This window comes from Vanellus vanellus (genome assembly GCF_965231255.1).
Source record: "Vanellus vanellus genome assembly, chromosome: 24".
In the NCBI taxonomy this organism is placed as follows: domain Eukaryota; kingdom Metazoa; phylum Chordata; class Aves; order Charadriiformes; family Charadriidae; genus Vanellus; species Vanellus vanellus.
Window position 1 is genome coordinate 6,636,588 of NC_138929.1, and position 23,686 is coordinate 6,660,273.

At 52.9% G+C, this 23,686-nt stretch overlaps 3 protein-coding genes and 1 pseudogene across 4 annotated transcripts in view; all 4 read right to left on the reverse strand.

Annotated features, from left to right (window-relative positions):
- The window catches only part of LOC309681160 (uncharacterized protein), a gene marked incomplete at both ends in the record, with an annotated part of 195,815 nt that extends 182,651 nt beyond the window's left edge, over positions 1-13,164 (reverse strand). The window contains 3 exons of the mRNA XM_082494998.1: positions 10,019-10,096; positions 12,522-12,634; positions 13,074-13,164. Coding sequence (XP_082351124.1) covers positions 10,019-10,096; positions 12,522-12,634; positions 13,074-13,164 — 282 coding nt within the window. The remainder of the gene's footprint in view (positions 1-10,018; positions 10,097-12,521; positions 12,635-13,073) is intronic.
- Positions 1-23,686, reverse strand: part of LOC309680974 (feather keratin 1-like) — a 283,730-nt pseudogene that overhangs the window by 225,616 nt on the left and 34,428 nt on the right. The window lies entirely within an intron of this gene.
- Positions 14,100-14,393, reverse strand: LOC309681163 (feather beta keratin-like; the record flags this gene model as incomplete). Its single annotated transcript, XM_082495001.1, has 1 exon — positions 14,100-14,393. The coding sequence occupies one exon, from the start codon at positions 14,391-14,393 to the stop codon at positions 14,100-14,102; it is 294 nt and encodes a 97-aa protein (XP_082351127.1).
- LOC309681164 (feather keratin Cos2-3-like) lies at positions 18,261-20,472 on the reverse strand (the record flags this gene model as incomplete). Its single annotated transcript, XM_082495002.1, has 3 exons — positions 18,261-18,584; positions 18,905-18,977; positions 20,300-20,472. 3 exons carry the CDS (start codon positions 20,470-20,472, stop codon positions 18,261-18,263), a joined length of 570 nt encoding a protein of 189 aa, XP_082351128.1.

Below are 23,686 nucleotides of genomic sequence, written 5' to 3' on the forward strand. Positions count from 1 at the left end.
GCAGTAAATGGAGCGAGTGATGTGAAAGAGAGATCTGGGTGCCAGTAACTGGCAACCAAACAATGGCCGTCGGGACTGTACACCTGGGTGCCAGCAACTGGATGGAGCAGGGTGTGTGCAGCAAGGTTTCAGTGCCAGCAAGTGGAGAATAGGCCTCTGGTGACAGGACGGGTCGGTCTCTGTGCCAGCAGCTGGAGGGACTGGGGTGTGAGCAAGGTCTGGGTGCTTGTAAGTGGAGAAGGAAGAAGGTGTCACAGGGCTCATAGGTCTTGCTGTCTGCAAATGGAGGGACCACATGGCACGTGTACGTGTGAGAGGTGAAAGGACCAGTGACTGCAGGGACCTCAGTGTGTTTTTCATTTTTCTTTTTGAATTGAACGCGATGTGCATGGGTGCGTATGTGGAATTTGCCAGCATATTTCAAGCTGGCCCAGCCAGTGAGTGGGAAGAAAAGGTGTACCTAAAGGCTTAGTTAGATGTGGATAAGGGAGGCCAAGACTGGCACATGGCTATTAGACAGGCTGTTATTTTCAATCTGTGGTAATATTGAGGGATCTGCAGTTCTGAGGATGGCTGTGAGAGGAGTGGGCGATTGCATGCGTGTGTTTGCTAGTGAATATCAGGCTGGCCTGGCCAGAGAGAAGGAGGAGACCCAGGTGTTGGGTAAGAGGGCCCAGGCTGCAGGGGGCCTGTGCTGATATTTGAGGGATGCAAGAATGTGGGTGTGCTTGTGAGTCAAGAACGGGAGGGGATGCGAGTTTTCACTAGTGAAGTGCATGTCACAGACATACTGGAGAGAGCCAAACAAAGGGCCACTTCAAAGATGAGGAGACCGGAGCACCTCTGATAGGCTGAGAGAGCTAGACCTGTTCAGCACCAAGAAGTCTCAGGAGAGATCTCAGCAATGTGTACAAATATCTGAAGGGAGGCTGGGAAGAAACTCGAGCCATGCTCTACTCCATGGTGTCCAGGGACAGGAGAAGAGTCATTTGGCACAAACTGAAACAAGGGAGGCTCTGTCTGAACCCCAGGAAACAGGTGTGAGGGTGAGGCAGCACTGGCACAGGATGCCCAGAGAGGATGCAGAGTACCCATCCTTGGAAGTACTCAAAATCTGTCTGGACAAAGTCCTTTGCAATCAGCTCTAGGTCACTCTTCCTGAGGTGGGGTTTGGACCCACTGACCTCCAGAGGTCCCTTCCCAACTTGCCAGTTCTGTGTTTCTGTAACATGAGACATGAGGAGGATCTGAGAGAACTGGCCTTCTTCAGCCTTCAAAAGAGAAGCTTAAAAGAGAGCTTTTTCTGACACTTGACTGGAGGATGAAGAGCCAGATGGAGCCAAACTCTTGTTGAACACAGTGAGAGAGCAAAAGGCAATGGACATCATCTGGAACAGGGAAAATTCCTACTAGAAATTTGGATATTTTATTTTTAGTTGTTTTTTAACAGGTGTGAGGGTGAGTCAGCACTGGCACAGGATGCCCAGAGAGGATGCAGAGTACCCATCCTTGGAAGTACTCAAAATCTGTCTGGACAAAGTCCTTTGCAATCAGCTCTAGGTCACTCTTCCTGAGGTGGGGTTTGGACCCACTGACCTCCAGAGGTCCCTTCCCAACTTGCCAGTTCTGTGTTTCTGTAACATGAGACATGAGGAGGATCTGAGAGAACTGGCCTTCTTCAGCCTGCAAAAGAGAAGCTTAAAAGAGAGCTTTTTCTGCTGTGGAATAGAGGAAATTCCTATGAGAATTATGGAATTCTGTTTGTTTTTTTTTTTTAATTATGAATCTGCAGCATGGGTGTAGATAGATTCCAGTACGAATTGGACTCTGGCTCCATAGAGTGTTGATTAAAATACCGTTAACTGGAGATAGGACAAGGTAAAGGCGGATGGCAGAGGTGACGTTATGCCCCTTCAGATGCTGGGAACCCTGAGTTATGGAGCAAAAGGTGGAGCTTGACTTGGGGTTTAGCATATAGTGCAAATCCTGCCCATGCTGAGACTAACCAATATTTGTGTCTCTTACGTTTTCATGGCATTTCCTTAGAAATAAAGCACTCCTAATTGCGACTGTTGAGCAAAAGGACATTTAAATGAAAGCACAGTGCTTCACTCCTAGAACATGACAAGGATGTTTTCATGGCAACGTTGCCAGGTTTGCCAATTGATAGATACAGCTCAGCACAGCACAGGTCTGTGCCTACTCAGGTCCGGTTAACTTAAGGACAATGAACAATTTGTTCTCTGTGCCATGCCTGATGCATGGGATCACTCTGGCATTAATGTGGAAAGGGGGTGAGCGTAGGAGTCCCAACCTGCAGTACCCACACCCCTTCACATGCCCTTTCAGCTCTGGGGTGCCGGGCTACCCTATCCCCACCCCTGGCAGTGCGCACTCCAATGTGTGTCCTGTGTACTTGCTGGGAGTAGGGGTGACCCCCTGATACCTCACCCTGTGCCCTTCTGACCCTTCACTCTTCCCCCTAGAGTAGGAGTAAGTTGCCCTTGTCATCTCTGGGTTTGCTGCATCTAAGAGCAGCTCTGAAGCCAGGTTCCTCTCTCACAGGGTGGGTTACCCCACCAGAACAGGACACATCCAGAGCCCTTCCCATGCAGCTGAGGAAAGAAAGGGGAGAATTGAGATAAACAGAAGAGGCTTCTCTTCCTAGAAGCAATATCAGTGTTCTCAGAGTGCTGAGGACCCCAGGGGAAGATATGAAACCCCGTTGGGGAAGAAACCCCTGACCTCCCTAATGACCAGCAGTGGGTGTGCAGAAGAGCAGGCGATTCTAGCTGGGGAGGTGAGGACTCCACTGCGAGCTGACTGGCAACAGCCCTTTACCAACACTGTGGCCCCAACAGACCCCAGGGACTCTTAATGGAGAAAGGTTGAGAAGGGCACTGGCTGAGGGAGCCACAGGTGTTGCTGCTGGAGGAGGGAGCAACCCAGGAGGAGCATTTCAGGCACAGGAAGAACACATCACTACTCTTCCCCACTTCTTCCTTTGCTCCCCCAACAGAGTAGTTTCTGGCAGCTCTATTATCTCGGGGCTGGGGAGGTGGTTTTCTGACTCTCTCACTCAACAAACAGGCAGGTTGGTCTCAACATACACCTCGGTTTTCTCATCCTCACAGCCTGCCTGGGGCAACTGCTGGGTAAGTCCTGTTTTTTCATCAGCGCATACTTCTTTTTCTCCCAAGGAAACCCTGACAGCGTTATCATGATTATGCAGAGAACTACTCCTGAATAACAGGAAAATGCTGGGAAATATCAGCTCACATTTGTGGTTTTGCATGTGTTCTGTTAAGATGCTCTTAGTGTTTGAAAGGAGAGAGAAGAGCTACCTCAGACCGTTTCTCCATCTTTTCTCTCTCCTTCAATCCATTTCTGTCTGCCTCTCCCTTCTGATCCACCCACTGTCACCATAGGAGACCTCAGCTCTCTCTGCACTCTCACTTGTCTCTTTCCAATGCAAATCAGCAGATCCTGTCAATCTTGTCCCAGGGACTTTAAAGCTCTCATCCCACTGACAATAGGGTGTCCCATTCTGCCTTCTGGCAGGCACATGTCTGCTGTAGCTTACTTTTTTCTCCTGGTTGGCTACACAGCCAGGGGCTACCCTCAAGCTCAGCATTGCGGCTACCCAGGGAGCTAGGAGCCCTTGGAGGCAGTGGAATGGGGAAGCAGGGTGAATCTTTTTGCCATAGGTCCATGGCCCCTCTATCTGCTGGAAGGCTGCTGGTCCCAGCACACGGAGGTCAGGCATGACAGGCTGTTCCCTGAGCAGTAGGAGCAGGAGCAGGGAGGAGGAGCAGGGATAAACACAGTCCTCTCAACCCAGGGGAGGGAGGGGACGTGTCTGTGCAAGGCAAAGTGTTGGGGAAGGGGTCCCCATCTCTGCCCTGGAAGTGCTGATTCCCCTATACACCCATAACTCTGCAGTCCAAGATCCGGGGGTGCATATTAGTACTTTGTTCATATTGACAACTATTAATAACGACAGGCACATCCATCCTCCCTGAGAGCAACTGGGTATCTCTTGTCTTGAAACAGAGGCACTTTAGAACATTGTGCTTTTTCCCTCTTGAACTTCAGCCATGGCAGTTGATGAAAACTTGTCCTCTACCTTTTCCTTCTTCTATCTGTATGACTAATGATATAACAAAACAAACACTGAGAAAGAAAAGCTTGACCCAGGCAGGTCCCTGTATGGGGCACCCGTGGGCCCTCATTCCCCTGTGTTCTGTGGGGAGTCAGCCCCAGCCTCAGCCTCATACCAGCAGGTGTCTCATCTACCACTATGGGAGAAACAAAGAATGCATGACAATCTCCCTGGTTGTTTTTGTGGTCTCCTTCAGGGAGAGCTGGGGGTGTGGAATCACCCCTGCCACCTCCTATGCCAAAATCAATGCCGCAGCAGAGGATTGGGTGTCTGCTCCCAGCCCAGACTCCTGCAGGCTGCAAATGCAGATTCTGCACACAGAAATGAGGTTGAATGAGTGAAGTTGCTTACAGGTATATTTGCAGGTAAATGCATTCACTTCAAGAGCCAATACCCCCCCACCCCTAAATAGCAGCTGTGCTCACATATATATTCTTGTCATCACCCCCAGACTTGTCATCACAGAGGTGTTCACATGTGCATATAGACCCTCGCACACTCACACTTGCATATAGACATAATTACAAGCTCTTGTACAAACACAAATAGATGTGCTCCTCTGCACATGTTTGCCCACAGACACACGCACACATAGTGTGTGTAGTTCTGGGCCCCGCAATTTATGAAGGAACTGAGGGTACCTGAATGCGTCCAGAGGAGGTCAACAAAGCCTGTGAAAAGGAAAGAAGGAATGTCCTGTGAGGAGTGGGTGAGGAGCTTGAGCCTGTCTAGTCTGGGGAAAAGGAGTCTGAGGGGTGACCTCATTGTTCTCTGCAACTTCCTGAGGAGGGGGAGTGGAGAGGGAGGTGCTGATCTCCCTAGGATCCAGTGACAGGACACACGGCAATGGTTCAAAGCTGCATCAGGGAAGGTTCAAACTTGACGATGCCCTTAATAACATGCTTTAACATTTTTGACTTGCAACTGTTTGCTGACTGATGAATGCCCACAGCTTGCTGTCTGCTGTCCCCGAGAATGTTCTGTGGTGTTACAGATCGTCACGAGTGCTGCATCAGGAAGTGCTCTGGAGAGATCATTTTATCAAATGTGTGGAGTACATAAGTTTTGCTCTTCTGCTCATTTACAGGCCTTTTGGTAAAGCAGAGATGGACTATATGGAAAGAATGTATCTGGTGCCTGCCAATTAGTTCGAGCCACTCTGGGTGCTGCTATTATCCGGGGAAGGCCTGAGGGCTGATAGAGTCCTCTCTTTGGATGCTGAAATGAGGGACATTCTCCAGATGCCAGGTCTGGTGGCCTATGAGAAAGCTTAGGTCTATACAAACAGTCTTCAAAAGTATTTATCCCATGTTTAGCAGAGCAATCAGAAAAGCGGGAGAATAACTCCTGCTTGTCCAGAGGAAAACAAGACAGAGGGGGGGAAATCCCCTGGAGAGATCTGAGGGCTCCAGCCCTGTTGTTCAGGAATCACAGAATTTTCAGAGTTGGAAGGGACCTCTAGAGATCATCTAGTCCAACTCCCCTGCTAAAGCAGGATTGCCTAGAGCACATTACTCAGGACTGCATCCCCTGGGCATACATCCTGATTGGGAGGTCTATAATAAACTCCCATCACGATGTCTGCCTTATTGGCCTTCCCCTTAATACTTATCCATACACACTCAACACTGTCATCCACACTGTTAAGTTCCAGACATTCAAAACTGCCCCTAACATAGAGGGCCACCCCACCACCTCTCCTTCCTTGCCTATCCTTTTTGAAGAGTTGGTAGCCATCAATTACAGCACTCCACTTGTGTATGTCCTCCCACCACGTTTCTGTGATGGCAACTATATCATAGTTTCCTTGCTGTACAATGGCCTCCAGCTCCTCCTGTTTATTCCCCATGCTGCGTGCATTAGTATAGATGCACTTCAGCTGGGCTAATTGTCCTGCCACTTTCTTGGGGAGACAAGCCCTAATTCGCACCTGATCATGCTCAGACACTACTGTAGCTACCAAATTATCACTACCCCTCATGTCTTTGCTGTCACACAATTCACCATACCCCACCATCACTGGGACAGGTTGCAAGACCTTGCTAACACTTTTACCCAGAAGCACTGGTACGCTTCTCCCAGGCACTACTTTTGTAATCCTGGTTTCATCCCCATCCCCCTTCAAACTTAGTTTAAAGCCCTGTAGATGAGCCCTGCTAGCTCTTGTCCCAGGATCTTTCTTCCTCTTCGGGTTAGGCTTCCCCCACCTGTTGCCAGCATGCCTGGTTTCCTGTAGATGAGCCCATGATCAAAAAAGCCAAAGTTCTGCCAGATACACCAGTCTCGGAGCCAGGAGTTAATTTCCTGACTCCTCCTATTTATCCCCTTGTCAACCCCTGCAAATGGTGGGATAGAGGAGAACACTATTTGTGCTCCTGATCCCTTAACCAGCCGTCCCAGGGCCTTAAAGTCATTCTTCATTGCCCTTAGACTTCTGATACCTACCTCATCACCACCTACCTGAAATATCAGTAGTGGGTAGTAATCTGATGTCTTAATCAGGGAAGGGAGTTTTCTCCTTATGTCCTTAATTCTGGCCCCAGGGAGGCAGCTGACTTCCCTGTGGGATGGGTCTGGTCTACAGATAGGGCCCTCTGTTCCCCTCAGAAGGGAGTCACCTACCACAATTACCTTCCTTTCTTTCTTGGTTGAGGAAGTCCTGAGGCGGCGGGGTGAGTGCCCAGCACTGGGCGCCTCACTGGATGGATCATCCTTTCCATCCTCAGTTGCCTGGTCTTCGATTTCCAAAGCCCTGTACCTATTCTGCAAGGGCAATTGGGATGGTGAGGGGGGCTGCGAGAGGTTCCGCTTGCCTCTCCGGGGAGGGATCTGACTCCACTCCTCCTTATCCCTTAAGTTCTCTCCTTCCGCCTGGTGACAGGAGGGAAGGGGATCAACCACTTCCAATGGAGCCTCTTCCTGCTGCCTTTGCCTCAGGGTATGGCTCCACCAGTCTATTTCATTTTCACAGTCTCTGATTGTTCTTAACCTTTCTACCTCTTCCTTCAGTTCGACCACCTGCCTGAGCAGATCATTTACTTGATCACACCATATGCAGGAAGTGTCACTGGCTCCCTGTGAGAGCAGTGCCAGGCTCAGGCATTCGTTGCAGCCCGAAACCTGCATAGCCACATGCTTTCGTGGGAGCTCGGTCTGAGTTCCCACATTCTTTCTCGCAGCAGCTCTTGACCGTTTTGGGGGCATGTTCTTCTCTCGTGGCGGGAGGTGCTGAATCTCTGCTGTCAGCTTCCCACAAGCCCTGAGCCCGTGCCCCTGCATGCCGATGTTCCTCTGCTTGCGCTTGCCCACCTTGTGCTCAGCTTAGATGCAGGGCTTTCAGTGACCTACCTGCGAAAGGTTGCACCCTGTTTGCCCCCTCCGGCTGCGGTGCCACACTGACCGCCTGGGTGGCACCCACTGACTGCCCGCGTGCTGGGTGCGCAACGGCCGGCCGCTGCATTCCGGGACCGCCCGTTTAGAACTGCCGCGCCTGACGTTGTCTCCGCCCCTGCCGCGTCAGCAGCCCGCCCCCGAGCTGCCGGTTCCGGCACGAGCTAGCCGCTTTTGCCGACTACGAGAGCCCTCAAAAGAACCCTTTACTGGCCTTATCCGCTGCGATCCCATTCCCCAGTGAGGACTTACCTTCACTGAAGCGGGTCTCCTCGGCGACTGACCGTTGGCGTGTTTGCAGCCCGTTTAGAACTGCCGCGCCTGAAGTTCTCTCCGCCCCTGCCGCGTCAGCAGCCCGCCCCCGAGTGCCTGATAATATGCATCCATGGTATTGGAAGAATACGCAACTGTCACTGCCGTGACTTCTCGGAGCTCCTCTCACACAGCACCTTTCCCAACCAGAGTTGGGTTGTGGCACTTGTGGGGCTGTAGAATTCCTGGGCCTGAGGAAAGCTGTGCACGAGGAAGACAAGGCAGCACAGAGCAGTGTTGCGTGTTTGGGCACCAGCCACTGTCCCAGGCCTGCCTTCACCCAAGGGGCTGTTGGGTTCACAGGGACAGGGGACTCCAGTATGTGGCCTGCTGTAGCTGATACTAATACTGACTTGTGAACACCTCAGCCCTGTACGTGTTGGCAGCAGATGGGCCATGCCAGACACTGTACTGGAGGGTGATAGGGCTCCATGGGGAAAGTGTCCTTGCTGCTCATGCCAAGGCGTGCTGACCCTGGCCTCAAGTTCAGGTGGTGGAGGGAAGGGGCAGGTGGATTAGGGACTGTGGGCCATCCCCAAAAGCTATTTACCCATTGCCAATTCCTGCTGTCCTTTGGGAACGTTGTCTTCTGAGTCTTCCTTGCCCAGCACAGCTCCTCCCAAAGCAAGAGGAACACTCTTCCCCAAGAACCTGTGGGACTGCTGACCTCCCTGGTGCCTCCCACACACCCACAGTTCCTCTCTGGAGGACAGCAGTTGTCATGATTCCTGTTCACAGGACTTGCTCCACAGCCAAGGGGGTATTTCTGAGCAGAGTTGCAGCAAGGCAAGGGCTTATGGCCGTTGGCTGTGGAGTAACTAGGGATGTCACCCTCAGTTTGAAGAGGCAGTTCTTGAAAGAGGACTCACTGCAGTGTGTCCCACCCTCCAATGCCTCTAGGAGTGATGAAGTCTTCCCCTGTGCCCCCACCTAATTCCCCTCCCAAGCAATGGTTTGCTCCCTCAACAGTCAGCACGCAGATGGGAAGACCACCTAAGGGACACAGATAGGGTTGCAGCGATTGTTTAATGAGTCTGAAGAGGGACATGAAGTCAAGCCGAGTGGAGGCCCCAGTGTGGGGAGGAGTAGGAATTGATGTGAATGTGTTCCCTTTTTGCTGTGGCAGAGTTCCCACAGCGCATCTCTTGACCCACCCGGCAAAGGCAGACAGGCTAGCAGGTCCCTCGAGGCTGGCTTCTGGGGTCCTCACAGCAGGCTTTGAGGGGAGCAGCAGACAACAAAGGAAAGAGAGAAAAGGGGTGAGGAAAAGACAGGAAAGTTAAACATTGACTGTGTTTCAGAGAGTGCAGGCTGATCCCTTCAGTCTGGCCTTGAAGGGCATCCAGAGATGGTCAGCTGCTATTAAAACTATGGCATGAATACAATCCTCTGTCCAGTGTCATGTTCTGAGTTCCAAGGGGTCCTTATCCGGAGTCGTTCACAGCATCTTTAGCAGGGCTGGCATCTGCTGCCACAGTAGCGGCTGGTAAGGCAGGAGAGGTCACAGCAGGAAGAGTTGATGGGCACTCCATCACAGCTGAGGATGCTGCCAACAGCAGCAGAGGTGGAGGATCCCACAATGGTGTTCTGTGGGAAGGAGCTGAGGATGGGTCCGGGCAGGGTCACCACCACAGGAGAGGGCTCAATGACAACAGTGGAGTTCTGGCACTGCCTGACACAGGGCTCGTTGCAGCTATTGGCCAGCGGGGTTGGGCAGCAGGGCTGACAGCAAGGCTGGCACTGGTCGTAGCGCGACATGTCTCAAGGCTGGAGGTGCACCTGTGAGAGAGGACAGCGAGGAAGGAAAACATGGGGATGCATGAGGAGCAGTCTGTCACAACACCATGAGGGAGCCAAAGAACATGCAGGGCTGGGAGACGGAGCCTGTGCAGAGATGTGTGAGGACTTCTTGGCCTTGTCCTGACAGGGCCCAAAAGAGCCACCAGCTCCTATGCAGCTACTGCACCTGACTAAAGAAGCCACATGAGCACAGGCCCAGCTCCTCTCTGTGTCTAACCTTCTCCCGACTTCCCTCTCCCATGAAAAGCAGTGCCACGACCTGGCAGAGAACAAAGCTGGTATCAGCTAAGAGCTCCACTGAAGTGAGACCTCCTTTTAGAGACAGCAGAGAAAGAGAAGGGGGTTCAGACTCACCTGGTTCCCAAGGAGAAGGAAGCAAGAGAAGCGGATGAGAGAGTGAGGAGCTGGGCGGGCTTTTATCATGGTCCTTAACTGCCCCAGGCTGCCAGAGGCTTGCAGAGGGCATTATTTGCTGACAAGCTCCTCCTGAATGCAAAACATCCCAGCTAATGCTATGGACTCCGTTTTGGTGTCCTGAATTAACATCTTTTTTTTCCTGCTTTATGCCAGGCACATTGCCTATTGGAGGCATCATTTGCGTGACAGGATGAGAGGCTCAAGCATTTCCGGTGCAAGACACGTCAGCATGGACAGATGACTCCTCTCACATGCTGGGACACTCCAGTAAAGTTCACTCAAGACACACTAAACAGCTGGCTTAGACGACACCCACACACACTCACATTCAAATCGAGACCTCTCATCATCTAGAGTTAACTGAAAAGGCTCAAGACACCCAAAGAGAGGCTGTCTACACTGTCCAGGCCACAGGACTTGGACTTGATAGAGTCATCTTCTGCAAGTCCTGTTTCCAAGGGTTCATTGTGGCAGAGGGAAGACTGATCTGCACTCAGTGAGAGCCAGAGATGCAGCTGATGAGAGTAAGGTGCCCAGCTTGAGCCCATTCAACTGCACAAAAGCCCTTTCCCCGGTATCCATCTGTCCCTGAGTACCATGGGCATGGATGTGGGGTTTAGCCATGGGATGGAGGTGCTTGCGGGCTCTGGTGGAATGTCCTGTGGTTCCACTTCTGATTGTATGATGAAGCAAGCCATGTACACGTGACCAGGTAGGCAGGTCCTGCTACGAGCTGAGTTCAGAGGCCACCAGTGGTTAATTGCAGGATCAGTGTCCCCAGAAAGGTGATTCATCCCATTTACCGTGGAGATGTGCTTTGGGATGGGATAAGTCCCGTGCGTGAGCTGATGTCTTCTCACTGACTGTGGGAAACGACTGTAGCGTCTGTTGGAGCAGGTCCAAAGGAAGGCCACAAAAATGACGAGAGGGTTGGAACAGGTCTCCTATGAAGAAAGGCTGAGAGAGGCTCTGGGGAGACCTTCTTGCAACTTTTCAATATTATGAAGGGAACTCATAAGGAAGAAGGAGAAAGACATTGTGCCAGGGCTTGTAGTGAGAGGACAAGAGGCAATGGCTTTACACTGAAAGAGGATAGATTTAGATTGGACATAAGGAAGAAATTTTTGTATGATGAGAGTGGTGAGACACTGGAAGAGGTTACCCAGAGATGTGGAGGAAGCCCCATCTCTGGAAGTGTTCAAGGTCAGGTTAGATGGGGCTTTGAGCAAGCTGATCTAGTGAGAGATGTCCCTGTGCATGGCAGGGGGGATGGCCTAGGTGGTCTTTCAGACCCTACAGTTAAGGCCATGAATCAGGCACCATCAGCTTTAGTGAGCTCAAGAGCTTGGCACTCACTCAACCAGCTGTTTTCTCACTAGAAGAGAGAGAGAAACCACAGCGGAATCAAAGCTGTCATGACATGTCATTTCAGACATTGAGCCACTCCTTGTCCCAAGCCTATGGGTCAGGGATAACATAAAATCGAGACAACATCTATATTGCTGCAGCCACAGAGAATCCTCACATTACAATTGAAAAAACTCCTCCAGTCATAGGTGCTCCCTGCTGTCCTAAGTGATCACCTTAAGGGAGACATTGGGGTGTGGGACCAGCCCCAGCTCTGTCAAGGAAGTGATGCCTCAGTGGTGAGCCTGGGACAACCCAGACTCCCCACGGGCTGCAAACACTGGGGCTGGGACACCCAGTCAGTTGCCCAGGACTATGTTGAGGTGGCTTTTGAAAATCTCTAAAGAGGGAGATGTGGCAAACTCCCTGGGATACCTATGCCAGTGCTGAGTCATTCCCACAGCACAGTGCAACGAGCACCCCCTCTCCAGGGCACAGGACACTGGAATGATGCGATGCACAGAAGGGTAACCCCATCTTGGTCAGTCAAGTTTCAGAGATTTTCTTCATAGTTTTATTCATTATTTCTACTGTCAAATACTAGAACTCTGCAATTTTTTTATTGGATATGAACAGACACCAGCAGCTTTCACGTTCTTGTTTTTGAGGGTGTAAATCAAGGGGTTAAGCAGGGAAGTAAGAATGATGTAAAGAACAACCACTGCTCTGTCTAGTGACCCTTTTGAGGACATTTGTCACACAGGTGAAGACGCATGAGCCATAGAAAGAGGTCACAGCAGTGAAACGGGAAGCACAGGTTGAGGCAGCTCTGTGCCTGCCTTCTGCACAGCAGAGCCACAGGGTGGTTCTCGCTCTGCACCTGTAAGAAGTGAGCATGAAGAGGAAGCAGCAGAGGGTCTCATCACCAGTGTTGAAGATGATCGTGGCTTTGTAGGCAGAAGCGCCAGCACAGGACATGCCTAGGAGAGCTGGTGCATCACCGAAGATTGGTGGATGTGCTTGGGCCCACAGTAAGCCATATGAGTATTGCATGCAGAGAAGGAGACGGGGAAACGGCAAGCCATGTCCCTACCACCAGCCAGATGCACACAGCCTGATGCATGATGGCCGCATAGTGCAGCGGGGTGCACATAGCCAAGCAGTGGCCATAGATGATGAGAGTGTAGAGGAAGCATTGGTCCTTGCCTAGGAGCCGGGAGGAGTACAGCTGGGCCGTGCATCTGTGGAAGGAGATGGGTATGCCCCCTGACCTGAGGAAGCCCTCCAGCACCTTTGGAAGGAAGACACTGGAGAAGAGAGACTGAAACTTTTGGTCTTCAATCATTCTGTGATGAGTGATGATTCCCTCTCAGTGGAGGTCATGCGTGTGTGGATTTCCATCCTTGCACTTGTAAGTTTTGCCACGTCAACTGGATTTTCATGCAGAAAATAGGGTATGAGAGTGTAGTGGCGACCAAGAAACATTTCCAGTGATCAGAAGGGGTGACATTTACATGTAAAAAAATCATCTGCCCCCCATGCTAAATGGCAGTCAATTCCTGAGCAGAAATTCGCGGGGGGGACCAATGAAGCAGTCAAGATCTCTGCAACGGCCTTCATCACTCTTGGGAAGTGCACCCAGTACCCTCGTCCTTGCTGATCTTCACCTTCTCCTGCATACTCTGTATCACAGTAATTTCATCTCCTTCAGAAATACACTCTTTCACTGTCCCCATTTCTGTGCTGACCACTCTCAGCTCCCACACATTTAGCTCCACTTTCAGTCTTGATACATTCAGCAGGATGGGCGACTTTTCCCTGCTGATGCTTATGGGCCATGGCCACTAGAGTGGGTGATGGAGGGGAAACATCAATCCAAAGGCTTTTCCCTGTATTAGCACTCCTGCTGTTCCGCAAGTAAATTTGTTCCGCAAGTTCCGCGTGCTATTCTGCAAGCAAATCACCTTCCAGAGCCCCATATCTGTCACCCCACCACCCCACAGCCGCTCTGGCCATAGGAAGAGGAATGCCCTTCCTCAAGAGCTCATGGGGCTGACGAGCCCTCTGGACCACCTGCCTTTCTGGGCATTTGTTGGCTGACACAAAGTATGGCAAGGCCTGATGGTCATTGGCAGCAGAGCAGCCAGGGATGTCTTCTTCAACTCAAGGGATGGTTGTGCAAAGAGCAGCCAATGCAGGTGTCCAAACCACCCATTTGCCTGTGAACATAGAAGGGTCTCCTTCTTCCCTCACCTGCTTCCACCCGTTCCCCTTTGGCAGCCTGGGGAGAGGGAAGGAGCAAATGGACACCAAGCTTGAATGCAACAGAACTTTAATGAGGCAAAAGAAGGAAACAAAGTGACCCCAAGTGGGGGCCACCAGTTCATGGAGACCCAGGGGCAGCTTTGAATCTGCGATCCTTGGCCATGGAGAAGTTCCTGCATCATGTCTCTCTGCCTGCCTGATAGAGAGAGAGGAGACAGACGATTCCCACCAGGCTGGCATTGGGGGAACCTTGCTGCAAAGGGGATGGGAAGCAAACAAGGAAAAGGGAAAGAAAAGCAAAGCCATTCAGCTCTACTGAAAACAACACAGAATGGATTGATCCTCTGCCCAGCACCGTGTTCTGAGTTCCTCAGGGTGTCTCCCTAGGGCTTTCCCAGCATCTTGATCAGAGGAGGCACCTTCTGCTACTGTAGCGGCTGGAAATGCCAGAGAGGTCACAGCACCCAGAGTTGATGGGCACTCCATCACAGCTGAGGATGCTGCCAACAGCAGCAGAGGTGGAGGATCCCACAACGGTGTTCTGTGGGAAGGAGCTGAGGATGGGTCCGGGCAGGGTCACCACCACAGGAGAGGGCTGGATGACAACAGTGGAGTTCTGGCATTGCCTGACACAGGGCTCATTGCAGCTGTTGGCCAGTGGGGTTGGGCCGCAGGGACGGCACTGGTCGTAGCAGGACATGTCTTGAAGTTAGATGTGCACCTGGGAGAGAGGGCAGGGAGGAAGCAGAGCACAAGGGTGGGTGAGGAGCAGCCTGGTTACCCCATCACAAAGGAGACAAGGCCACTACTGAGTGGGGAGATGGGAGGTGTTGCAGGAGCCACACAGCCTTCATCACCCTACAAAGAGCAGCCTCCACCAGGGAGGCTCCTTCCTAGTGCATAATCCAAAAGCGCCCTCTGCCACGTCCCAGCCTCTCTCTATGCAGACCTTCTTCCTGCTTCCCTCTGTCATGAAAAGAAGACCCAAAGCCCAGGACAGGATCTCACTTTGGAAATGGAAGAGAAAGGGTTTCACACTCACCTGGTTCCCAAGGAGAAGCAGGCAAGAGAAGTGGATGAGGGAGCAGGGTCTTGGGCTGGCTTTTATACCTGCCCTTCATGGCCACAGGACCAGAGACACCCTTTGCAGAGGTAACAATTTCCTGACAAGCTCATCTTGAATGCAAAACATCACAGCTAATGATATGGGCTGTGCTTTGGTTTCCAACACTGCTGCCTTTTCATTTCCAGATTTGTGCCATGCCCATTCCCCAATGAGGGCTTCTTGTGAGCACGGGGATGAAAGTCCCCAGGATTTCCAGGGCAGGAATGCAGCAGTGCAGGCAGAAGTCTCAGCTGCAGTGCAGCATGGGTTCAGGGCAGAAAAGATACCTCAGCCTGGGTCACGCTGGTGGGTCTGTTTGAAGTTTCATTCTCAGGAAGAAGCTTCAGCCTTCCTCAGCTTGATGCACATGAGCTCCTGTGCATGAGGACATACCCTATCTTTGTCTTTCCCTCCCTCCTCAGCTCACCCCGGTGGTCACTTGTTGTTGTTGCCTCTCCAGGTATGTGTGTTGTGCTGTTAGGTTTTGACCCCATCCTGCCTAACACTGCTCTCAGGAAAACATTCTGGCTGGTTAGGACTTGTCCCCACCTGTGCAGTGCATGAGTACACAAACAATGGCATGGGCATGTCTGGGGCCTTGCGCTTCCCCAGAGTGTTCCAGCCATGTAGCAGGTGTCCCCAGCTCTCCTCAGCAGAGTCCACAGTTGGTTTTGTTCCTACATGTCTTCTTGTCTTGTGTGCATATATGTGCAGTTGTGTTTGCGTGTATGTACTAAAGGAGCACAAATTTGTGGATGACTTGATGCTGTTGTGCATTAGTATGTGTATGTGAATCATTGCATGTCTGTAATCACAAGGCAATGTGCCGCTCATGGTGCGGAAACTCCCATGAGCACCACAGAGCAGCAGGTTCGCAGGGTCAGAAGGAGCATGAGTGCAGCTGAGTGGTGATGGCACCAGTCGTTTGGAGACGTGTCCAGGGAAGAGGCCCTGAAATGCAGCCCCTGTCTCCTGAGTCCTCCTTCTCCTGCCTCTGCAGAGCTCACACTCCACTACTGCCCATTCCAGGCCCCAAAAGCAACACTTTCACTCCACTTTGCATCCTTAGTTGCATTCAGCGTAACACTACTGGGAGTGCCTCAGCAGGGCTGGCATTCCCCGCTCTGTGCCTCTCCAGGCCAGGACACAGCTGCTCTCTCCATCATCAGAGAGTTCAAAGGATGGGGGTTGCTCTGGGCAAGAGGAAGGCTGAGCAATCCTGTCAACACTGTGCTGGCCATGTCTGAGTGGATCTGCTACCAATGCACTGTTGAGTGTGTCTGGGGTGGGACGTAGCCCTCCCTCATGCCCACGACAATGCCAAAGGGACTTGTGCTCTTCACAGGCCTGGTGCTGTGCCAGGCAGGGGCCAAGACCTTCTCCCAAACAGTCATTGAATGCCACGAACACAGTGCCTAATATCATTGTGCTGTGAGCGGAAGAACAGGCTCTGTAGATTTTGGACCAAAGGCCAAAGAGCTGATGACAGATTTGTTGTTCATGCCCAGAATGTTCCTGTCCCACATTGGGATCTCAGTGTGAGTGCCCAGCAGCTGCTTTTGGGAGGGAAGGGATGTTGGGTTCAAGACCACATCCTCCGCAGCCAGCTGCGGTCCCACAGGGGTGTCCAGTATAGACCCTCTTTCTGACAAGGGCTGTGCAGAGTGGGGAAATTTTCTAAGCCCATCTGTCCTCCTCAGTATCGGTCAGCCTGAGCTCCCATCCGGCTTGGAGGCAGTATAGCCGAGGGCCTCACCCTTCCCTTTTGACACCTTTGTGAGATGAGTGCCAGGGAGCTGTGCTGGGAGAGCTCAGCCAGGGCAGATTCCCCTCTCCATGGAGCTGCTGTTTCTGAGCTGAGGCTCTAGTGTAGCCAAGGGCCAAGCTCATTGCTTTCTCAGGAGGTAACAGGCCCTGTGGAGAAGGGAAGGGCAGGGGAGGGCTGTACCTGAATTTAGCAAGACATTTGGCAGCATCTCCTGTACTACCTTTACAACCAAATTGGTGGCAAATGGGTTGAGTGATAAGGTGGGTGGAAAATGGGCTGGACTACCAGGCTCAGAGAGTTGTGCTCTTGGTGCAAAGCCCAGCTGACTGACACTTAAGAGAGGGGGTCTTATGAGTAGGGATCAGTCGTAGGATCAATACTGTTAAATGTTTTCATGAACACAATGAAGAGTGGGGAATTGGGAACTATCGGTATGTATGTAGATAACAACGAGAGAGGGGAACGGGTGATAAGTGCCGAATTTTTGACGGGCCACTGAGATGGCGACCCCAGGGCGGGGTTGGTGTGGTTTTGGGATGGCTTGTCCACGGCCAGCAGCAACAGCCGACCCGGCCCCGCCGGTGGCGTAGGGCTGAGCCCCGGGGAGGAGAGGAGAGGAGAGGAGAGGAGAGGAGAGGAGAGGAGAGGAGAGGAGAGGAGAGGAGAGGAGAGGAGAGGAGAGGAGAGGAGAGGAGAGGAGAGGAGAGGAGAGGAGAGGAGAGGAGAGGAGAGGAGAGGAGAGGAGAGGAGAGGAGGCGGCGCGGCCGGAGCTGAGAGCCGGGGCTGGCGGGGAACAGCGAGGCGCGGGCGGCGGAGCGGCGGGATGCGGCGGGGCCGGGGCACAGGGCTGGCGGGGCTGGCCGCGCTGCTCCTGGGTGCGTGGGGCTGGCGGGGGTGGATGGGGGCGGGGGCTGTGCCCGGGCTCTTCCCCGGCGAGCCCAGCGCCACCTCTGCCCTCTCCTTCTTCAACGGCTCTTTCCCCACCCCGCCTCTCTCCCACCCTTTGTGCCCCTTGCTGGGCCCTCCAAGTCCCCTCTTCCTATTCTCCCCACTTCTCTGCCACCTCTGTCAGTACGAGCCTGCTTGCATGAACTGCTGCCTTTCCATGCACCTTCTCCTTCCCCTGTGCATTCGGCAGGTATTTTTACCCCGAATATAGCCCTTTCTCCTTCACTGTAACAGCCCCTCTCCCTGTCTACTCCTCCTCTCTTCACAGAGAAAGAGAGCACAGCTGACAAGGGTGGGCATCAGCCTGTCCTCAGGCACTGGTCCTCACCCATTTCCACCCGTTCCCCTTTGGCAGCCTGGGGAGAGGGAAGGAGCAAATGGACACCAAGCTTGAATGCAACAGAACTTTAATGAGGCAAAAGAAGGAAACAAAGTGACCCCAAGTGGGGGCCACCAGTTCATGGAGACACAGAGGCAGCTTTGAATCTGCGATCCTTGGCCATGGAGAAGTTCCTGCATCATGTCTCTCTGCCTGCCCGATAGAGGGAGAGAAGACAGATGGTCCCCACCAGGTTGGTCTTGGGGGAACCTTGCTTCAAAGGGGATGGGAAGCAAACAAGGAAAAGGGAAAGAAAAGCAAAGCCATTCAGCTCTACTGAAAACAACATTGAATGCAATGATCCTATGCCCAGCATCTTGTTCTGAGTTCCTCAGGGTGTCTCCCTAGGGCTTTCCCAGCATCTTGATCAGAGGAGGCACCTTCTGCCACTGTAGCGGCTGGAAATGCCAGAGAGGTCACAGCACCCAGAGGTGATGGGCACTCCATCACAGCTGAGGATGCTGCCAACAGCAGCAGAGGTGGAGGATCCCACAACGGTGTTCTGTGGGAAGGAGCTGAGGATGGGTCCGGGCAGGGTCACCACCACAGGAGAGGGCTGGATGACAACAGTGGAGTTCTGGCACTGCCTGACACAGGGCTCATTGCAGCTGTTGGCCAGCGGGGTCGGGCCGCAGGGCCGGCATGGCAGGCACTGGTCGTAGCAGGACATGTTTCTGAGCTGGAGGTGCACCTGGGAGAGGAGCAGGGAGGAAGCAGAGCACAAGGGTGGGTGAGGAACAGCATGGTTACCCCATCGCAAATGAGACAAGGCCACTATTCAGTGGGGAGATGGGAGCCTTTGCAGGAGCCACACAGTCTTCACTGCTCTACAAAGAGCAGTCTCCACCAGGGAGGCTCCTTCCTAGTGTATAAACCAAAAGCTCCCACTGCCACATCCCAGCCTCTCTCTATGTAGACCTTCTCTGTGCTTCCCTCTCCCATGAGAAGAAGACCCAAAGCCCAGGACAGGATCTCACTTTGGAAGAGGAGGACAAGGGGTTTCATACTCACCTGGTTCCCAAGGAGAAGCAGGCAAGAGAAGTGGATGAGGGAGCAGGGTCTTGGGCTGGCTTTTATACTTGCCCTTCATGGCCACAGGACCAGAGACACCCTTTGCAGAGGTAACAATTTCCTGACAAGCTCATCTTGAATGCAAAACATCACAGCTAATGATATGGGCTGTGCTTTGGTTTCCAACACTGCTGCCTTTTCATTTCCAGATTTGTGCCATGCCCATTCCCCAATGAGGGCTTCTTGTGAGCACGGGGATGAAAGTCCCCAGGATTTCCAGGGCAGGAATGCAGCAGTGCAGGCAGAAGTCTCAGCTGCAGTGCAGCATGGGTTCAGGGCAGAAAAGATACCTCAGCCTGGGTCACACTGGTGGGTCTGTTTGAAGTTTCATTCTCAGGAAGAAGCTTCAGCCTTCCTCAGCTTGATGCACATGAGCTCCTGTGCATGAGGACATGCCCTATCTTTGTCTTTCCCTCCCTCCTCAGCTCACCCCAGTGGTCACTTGTTGTTGTTGCCTCCCCAGGTGTGTGCGTTGTGCTGTTAGGTTTTGACCCCATCCTGCCTAACACTGCTCTCAGGAAAACATTCTGACTGGTTTGGACTTATCCACACTCTGTGCAGTGCATGAGTACACAAACAATCGCATGGGCACGTCTGGGGCCTTGTGCTTCCCCAGAGTGTTCCAGCCATGTGGCAGGTGTCCCCAGCTCTCCTCAGCAGAGTCCACAGTTGGTTGTGTTCCTACATGTCTTCTTGTCTTATGTGCACTTATCTGCACCCGTGTTTGTGTGGATGCACATGGGAGCACAAATTTGTGGATGACTTGATGCTGGTGTGCATTGGAGGGTGTGTGTGTGTCATTGCATGTCTGTAGTCAAAGGGGAATATGCTGCTCATGGTGTGGAAACTCATATGAGGTCCGATGTGCAGCAGGTTCCCATTGCAGATGAGTGGCCCCGCATTCCTCGTGAGTGCTCTTAAGGACTCCAAAGCGGTGCAGGACCCCGCGGGGCGGCTGTGGGTGGCGGCAGACCGCCGGTCCAGCGGCCTGTGGCTCGTCCGGCCCCGGCGTGGAGACGTGTCAGTGAATTACTGCGCCCTGGGAGCCACGGGGAGAGGAGCCGGGGCTGCGGCCGGGCACGACCCGCCGCGGGCGGGGCCGGGCGTGTGTGTCGGGGTTGGGGGGACAGCCCCGGGCGGGCCCGGCAGGGGGCGCTGCCGCTCCGCCCGCCGGGGCCGCCTCGCCCCGTCCCGCCCGGCTCCGCCCGGCCCCGCCGCGGGGCGCTTCCCCCGCCCGCCAGGCCCCGGCCCCGGCATCGGGCCCGCCGAGGCCCCGGAGCCCCCGCGCCCCGCAACCCCGGGAGGTTACCCCGACGCGGCCCCGCAGCCGCCCACCGGGCACTGATTGTCACAGACACCTTCAAGTGTTTCCCACTGCGGGTGGTGTTCGATACGTAGACCTTGTTGTACAGGATTCTCCTGAACGTCCTCCTGAGAGCCTTTTGTGTTGAAGGGAAGTGCAGGAGACAGAAGTGAAGCTTGAGCTGTGCACTTGTTGAAAGAGACATCTGAGACTCAAATTCAGCCCTCAGGAATAAGCCACAAAGAGATCTGCGAAGTTGCTCTACGGGGCTGAAGGTCTGTGGCGAGAGCTGGAACAAGGCCTGTGAGGATGGGGTCCTGTGCCCAGGCAGTCCCCTGCGTGGCTGTAGGAGCTGTGACAGTCCGTGTTCACAGGCCTGAGGGGCAGTGAGGAAAGGCTCAGCCCTCTTCCAAGTTGACCATGAGCCAGCAATGTGCCCTTGAGTCATTGGAGGATAGAGGGCAGCCCACTGTCCTTCTGCCAAGGACTCGACTGAGCAACAAGACCCTGAAGGGTTTCTCTTGACATTCCTCCTCTATGGCCAGAAGTGAAGGGAGAGAGTATGCGACACCTGGATCCAGGCACTTCAGTCTGTGCCTGATCCCCTCTCTATCCAGACAGTCCCAGGGACGGGGTGGACACGGGTGGGTGCATGGGTGCCTTCTCCATCTCCTGCAGAGCTGGCTGCAGGCCTGTGCAGCATCCTAGGTAGTTGATATCAGGAGAAGTTCTTGAAGCATGCCTGTCTCTTTGATGGACAGTACTTAAACCAGGAGTCTGTTATCCCACAGGGGGCTTCCTGTGGTAGAGGCTGGGGGACAGACCCAAAGAGGCCTGCCTGGAGCAGCAGGGAGAGAGTTTTGCTCCACCCTCTGGGCTGTGGTTTGGAGGCCTCTTTCATCTGGCAGAGGCAGAAGAAGAGGTGAAGTGCAGGCATCGTGTCCCTCATGCTGGCAGGTCCCAGGGCACCCCATGAAGGGAGAGCGTGACATGGTCCTGATTTTCCTGGCAGCCCTGGTGGGACTGGCAGGCTTTGGTGAGATGTGACTTTCAGGCTGGGGAGAATGAGGCAAGTTTTTGCGCAGCTGGTGGTGGGAGGGAGGAGACGAGAGTCCTGACTGCCTGGGGATCTGGGAGTGCTTCTGTAGGGAGAGCAGGGGCTGCAGACAGGTATGGCAAATACTCTGGGAGATGTCAGGAGTAATGGGCATGAAAGGAGGAATCAGACCTCACCTTAGATTTGCAGGTACTCAGCATTTCTCAATGTTTTGCTAATAGATATGAAGCCTGAAAGAGGGAAAGATGCCAGGGAACGGAGACATGCAGCACACAGCAGCTTCTCTGCTAGATGTATTGGATACAATGCTATCAATCTCTGTAGGATCGTCCTAAAGGAGGACCCGCAGAAAGAAGTGTGCAGGGACAAAGAGCTCAGCATTTCAGAGGCTGGGAAAAGTGAGGTGGAAAGTAGGGACAGTGAGCAAGCTGATGAACTGGTAGAGAGACATGTAGACAGGCAAGCAAACCTGAAAGCCCTTTCTGCCTTTACAGGTCATGCCCAAAAGGACTCTGTGCTCCAGTTCCCACCTGAAATGACCATCCAGGCAGGATACAATGCAAATCTGCATTGCAATTTCTCCACCAGCTATGCCAATCCCTACATCTTCTGGTATCAGCAACTCCAGAACCGGTCCCCTCAGATGCTGCTGCGCATGAACAAATGGAAACCTCGGGTGGATTCAGGGAGGTTCTCCTCCATCCTGTCTGCAGAGCACTCCCAGGTGCTTCTGCAGGTGCAGGATGCCGAGCTCCAGGACAGTGCTGCCTATTTCTGTGCACTGAGCCCACACTGGTGCCCACAGCATGCAGCAGTGCACAAAAACCGTGGTTGCTCTGAGGAGCGGTTCCCTCCCTGCCACTGCTTGATGTAGCTCTGAGCTCAGCCTGCCCAGCAGTGGAACCTGGGGCTGTGGTGAGGCTGGGCCTCTGTCACACGAGCCAGTGCTGCTGTGAAGCACATACCATTGTGACTTTTACAGCTGCATCTAGATCCGGGGTCTTTGGTGATGAAAAGAAGGAGTGAGAAACCTGACTTGGGACAGACCCATTGGAGGCTACAACATAAACAAGACAAATCTGGCTTGTAAATGGCCTCTGCTTAAAATAGCTGGTGCACTGGAGTGAGTAGTCAGGGCAAGTAACCTATCAGCTTGTCTTATTCTTCCCTTTCCCTGTACCTCCACTGATGGCTACAGCTGGAGAATGAAGCTTGTGGCAGGAGACACAACTTACGGTTTTGCCACGTAGCCGCAGTAGCCCAAGAAGGGAAGTGACCTTTGACAGCAACCCTCAGTGTCCTGTGCTTCACTGTATCTCGTGTCCCTTGGACATTTCAGGTCCTGCTTTTGGTTGCTCTCCAGGGCTGCAGAGGGCTTCAACACTCCACAGACACAGTTCTCCCTCAAAAGCAAGGAATGCCAAGCAGTGATGGATACTGGAGGAGAGGCTCAGGCTCTTTCTCCAGCCTCAGTGGGCTGTCCCAAGGATTGTCCCAAGGTTTGTCCCAAATGCCACTGAGAAAGAGAGCATAGCTGACAAGGGTGGGCATCAGCCTGTCCTCGGGCACTGGTGCCTGGGCCCGGCTGCAGGTCTAAAAGCCAAGTGCCCAGGACAGATGGACACAGGAGAATTGCCTCCAGAATCACAACTACTTCCAAAACGAAGGAGCAGACGTTCAGTCCAGACTCAATCTCATCTCACTTGGAGAGCTTGACACTCATTGAAATCAGTCCCACACTCTCCATCAAGGTGTGTCTACCATGTTGATGCCTCCTCCTTCTGAGGTTGTCCCATGGACTCCCTTCCCTGTCAGGGTGCAGAAAGAAGAGCTTTGAGAACGTGATGCATCTCTTCTGAAATGAAAATTGTAGGAAGGGGAAAAGCAAGTGCCCTTTGGAAGTGCTGATGTCCTCCCAGTGAGTGTAAAGAGAGAGTTGGTGCCCAGCCAGCACTTGACAGCTCTGCAGGTTGGGGACTTTGCAAATCAAATTAAAGTGTTTCCACAGCAAAGCCCCAAATGGGTGGAACAATGGACTGTGAAAGACTGCTGTGTTTTAGATGTGGAAATGCCCTGACAGATCTGGTGTGAACCATAGTGATTTGCATCTTTTTAATTAAGAATCTGAAAGTACATTCAGGTACTTCATAGAGGGAAGAAAGGGGAGTGTACATTTTTTTGTCTGTCTATGCTAGGAATAGTGCCTATAGGTAGACATACCAGACATTGCTAAACGCTATCTTGACCCAGAGCATGATTCTGTGACACATCCACAAGAATGGGGCATAGATGCATCCAGGAAATGTCAGCCTAAATGGAGAAGTACATGCCCATTTCCCAAAGCAGTGAGCCATCTGCTGGG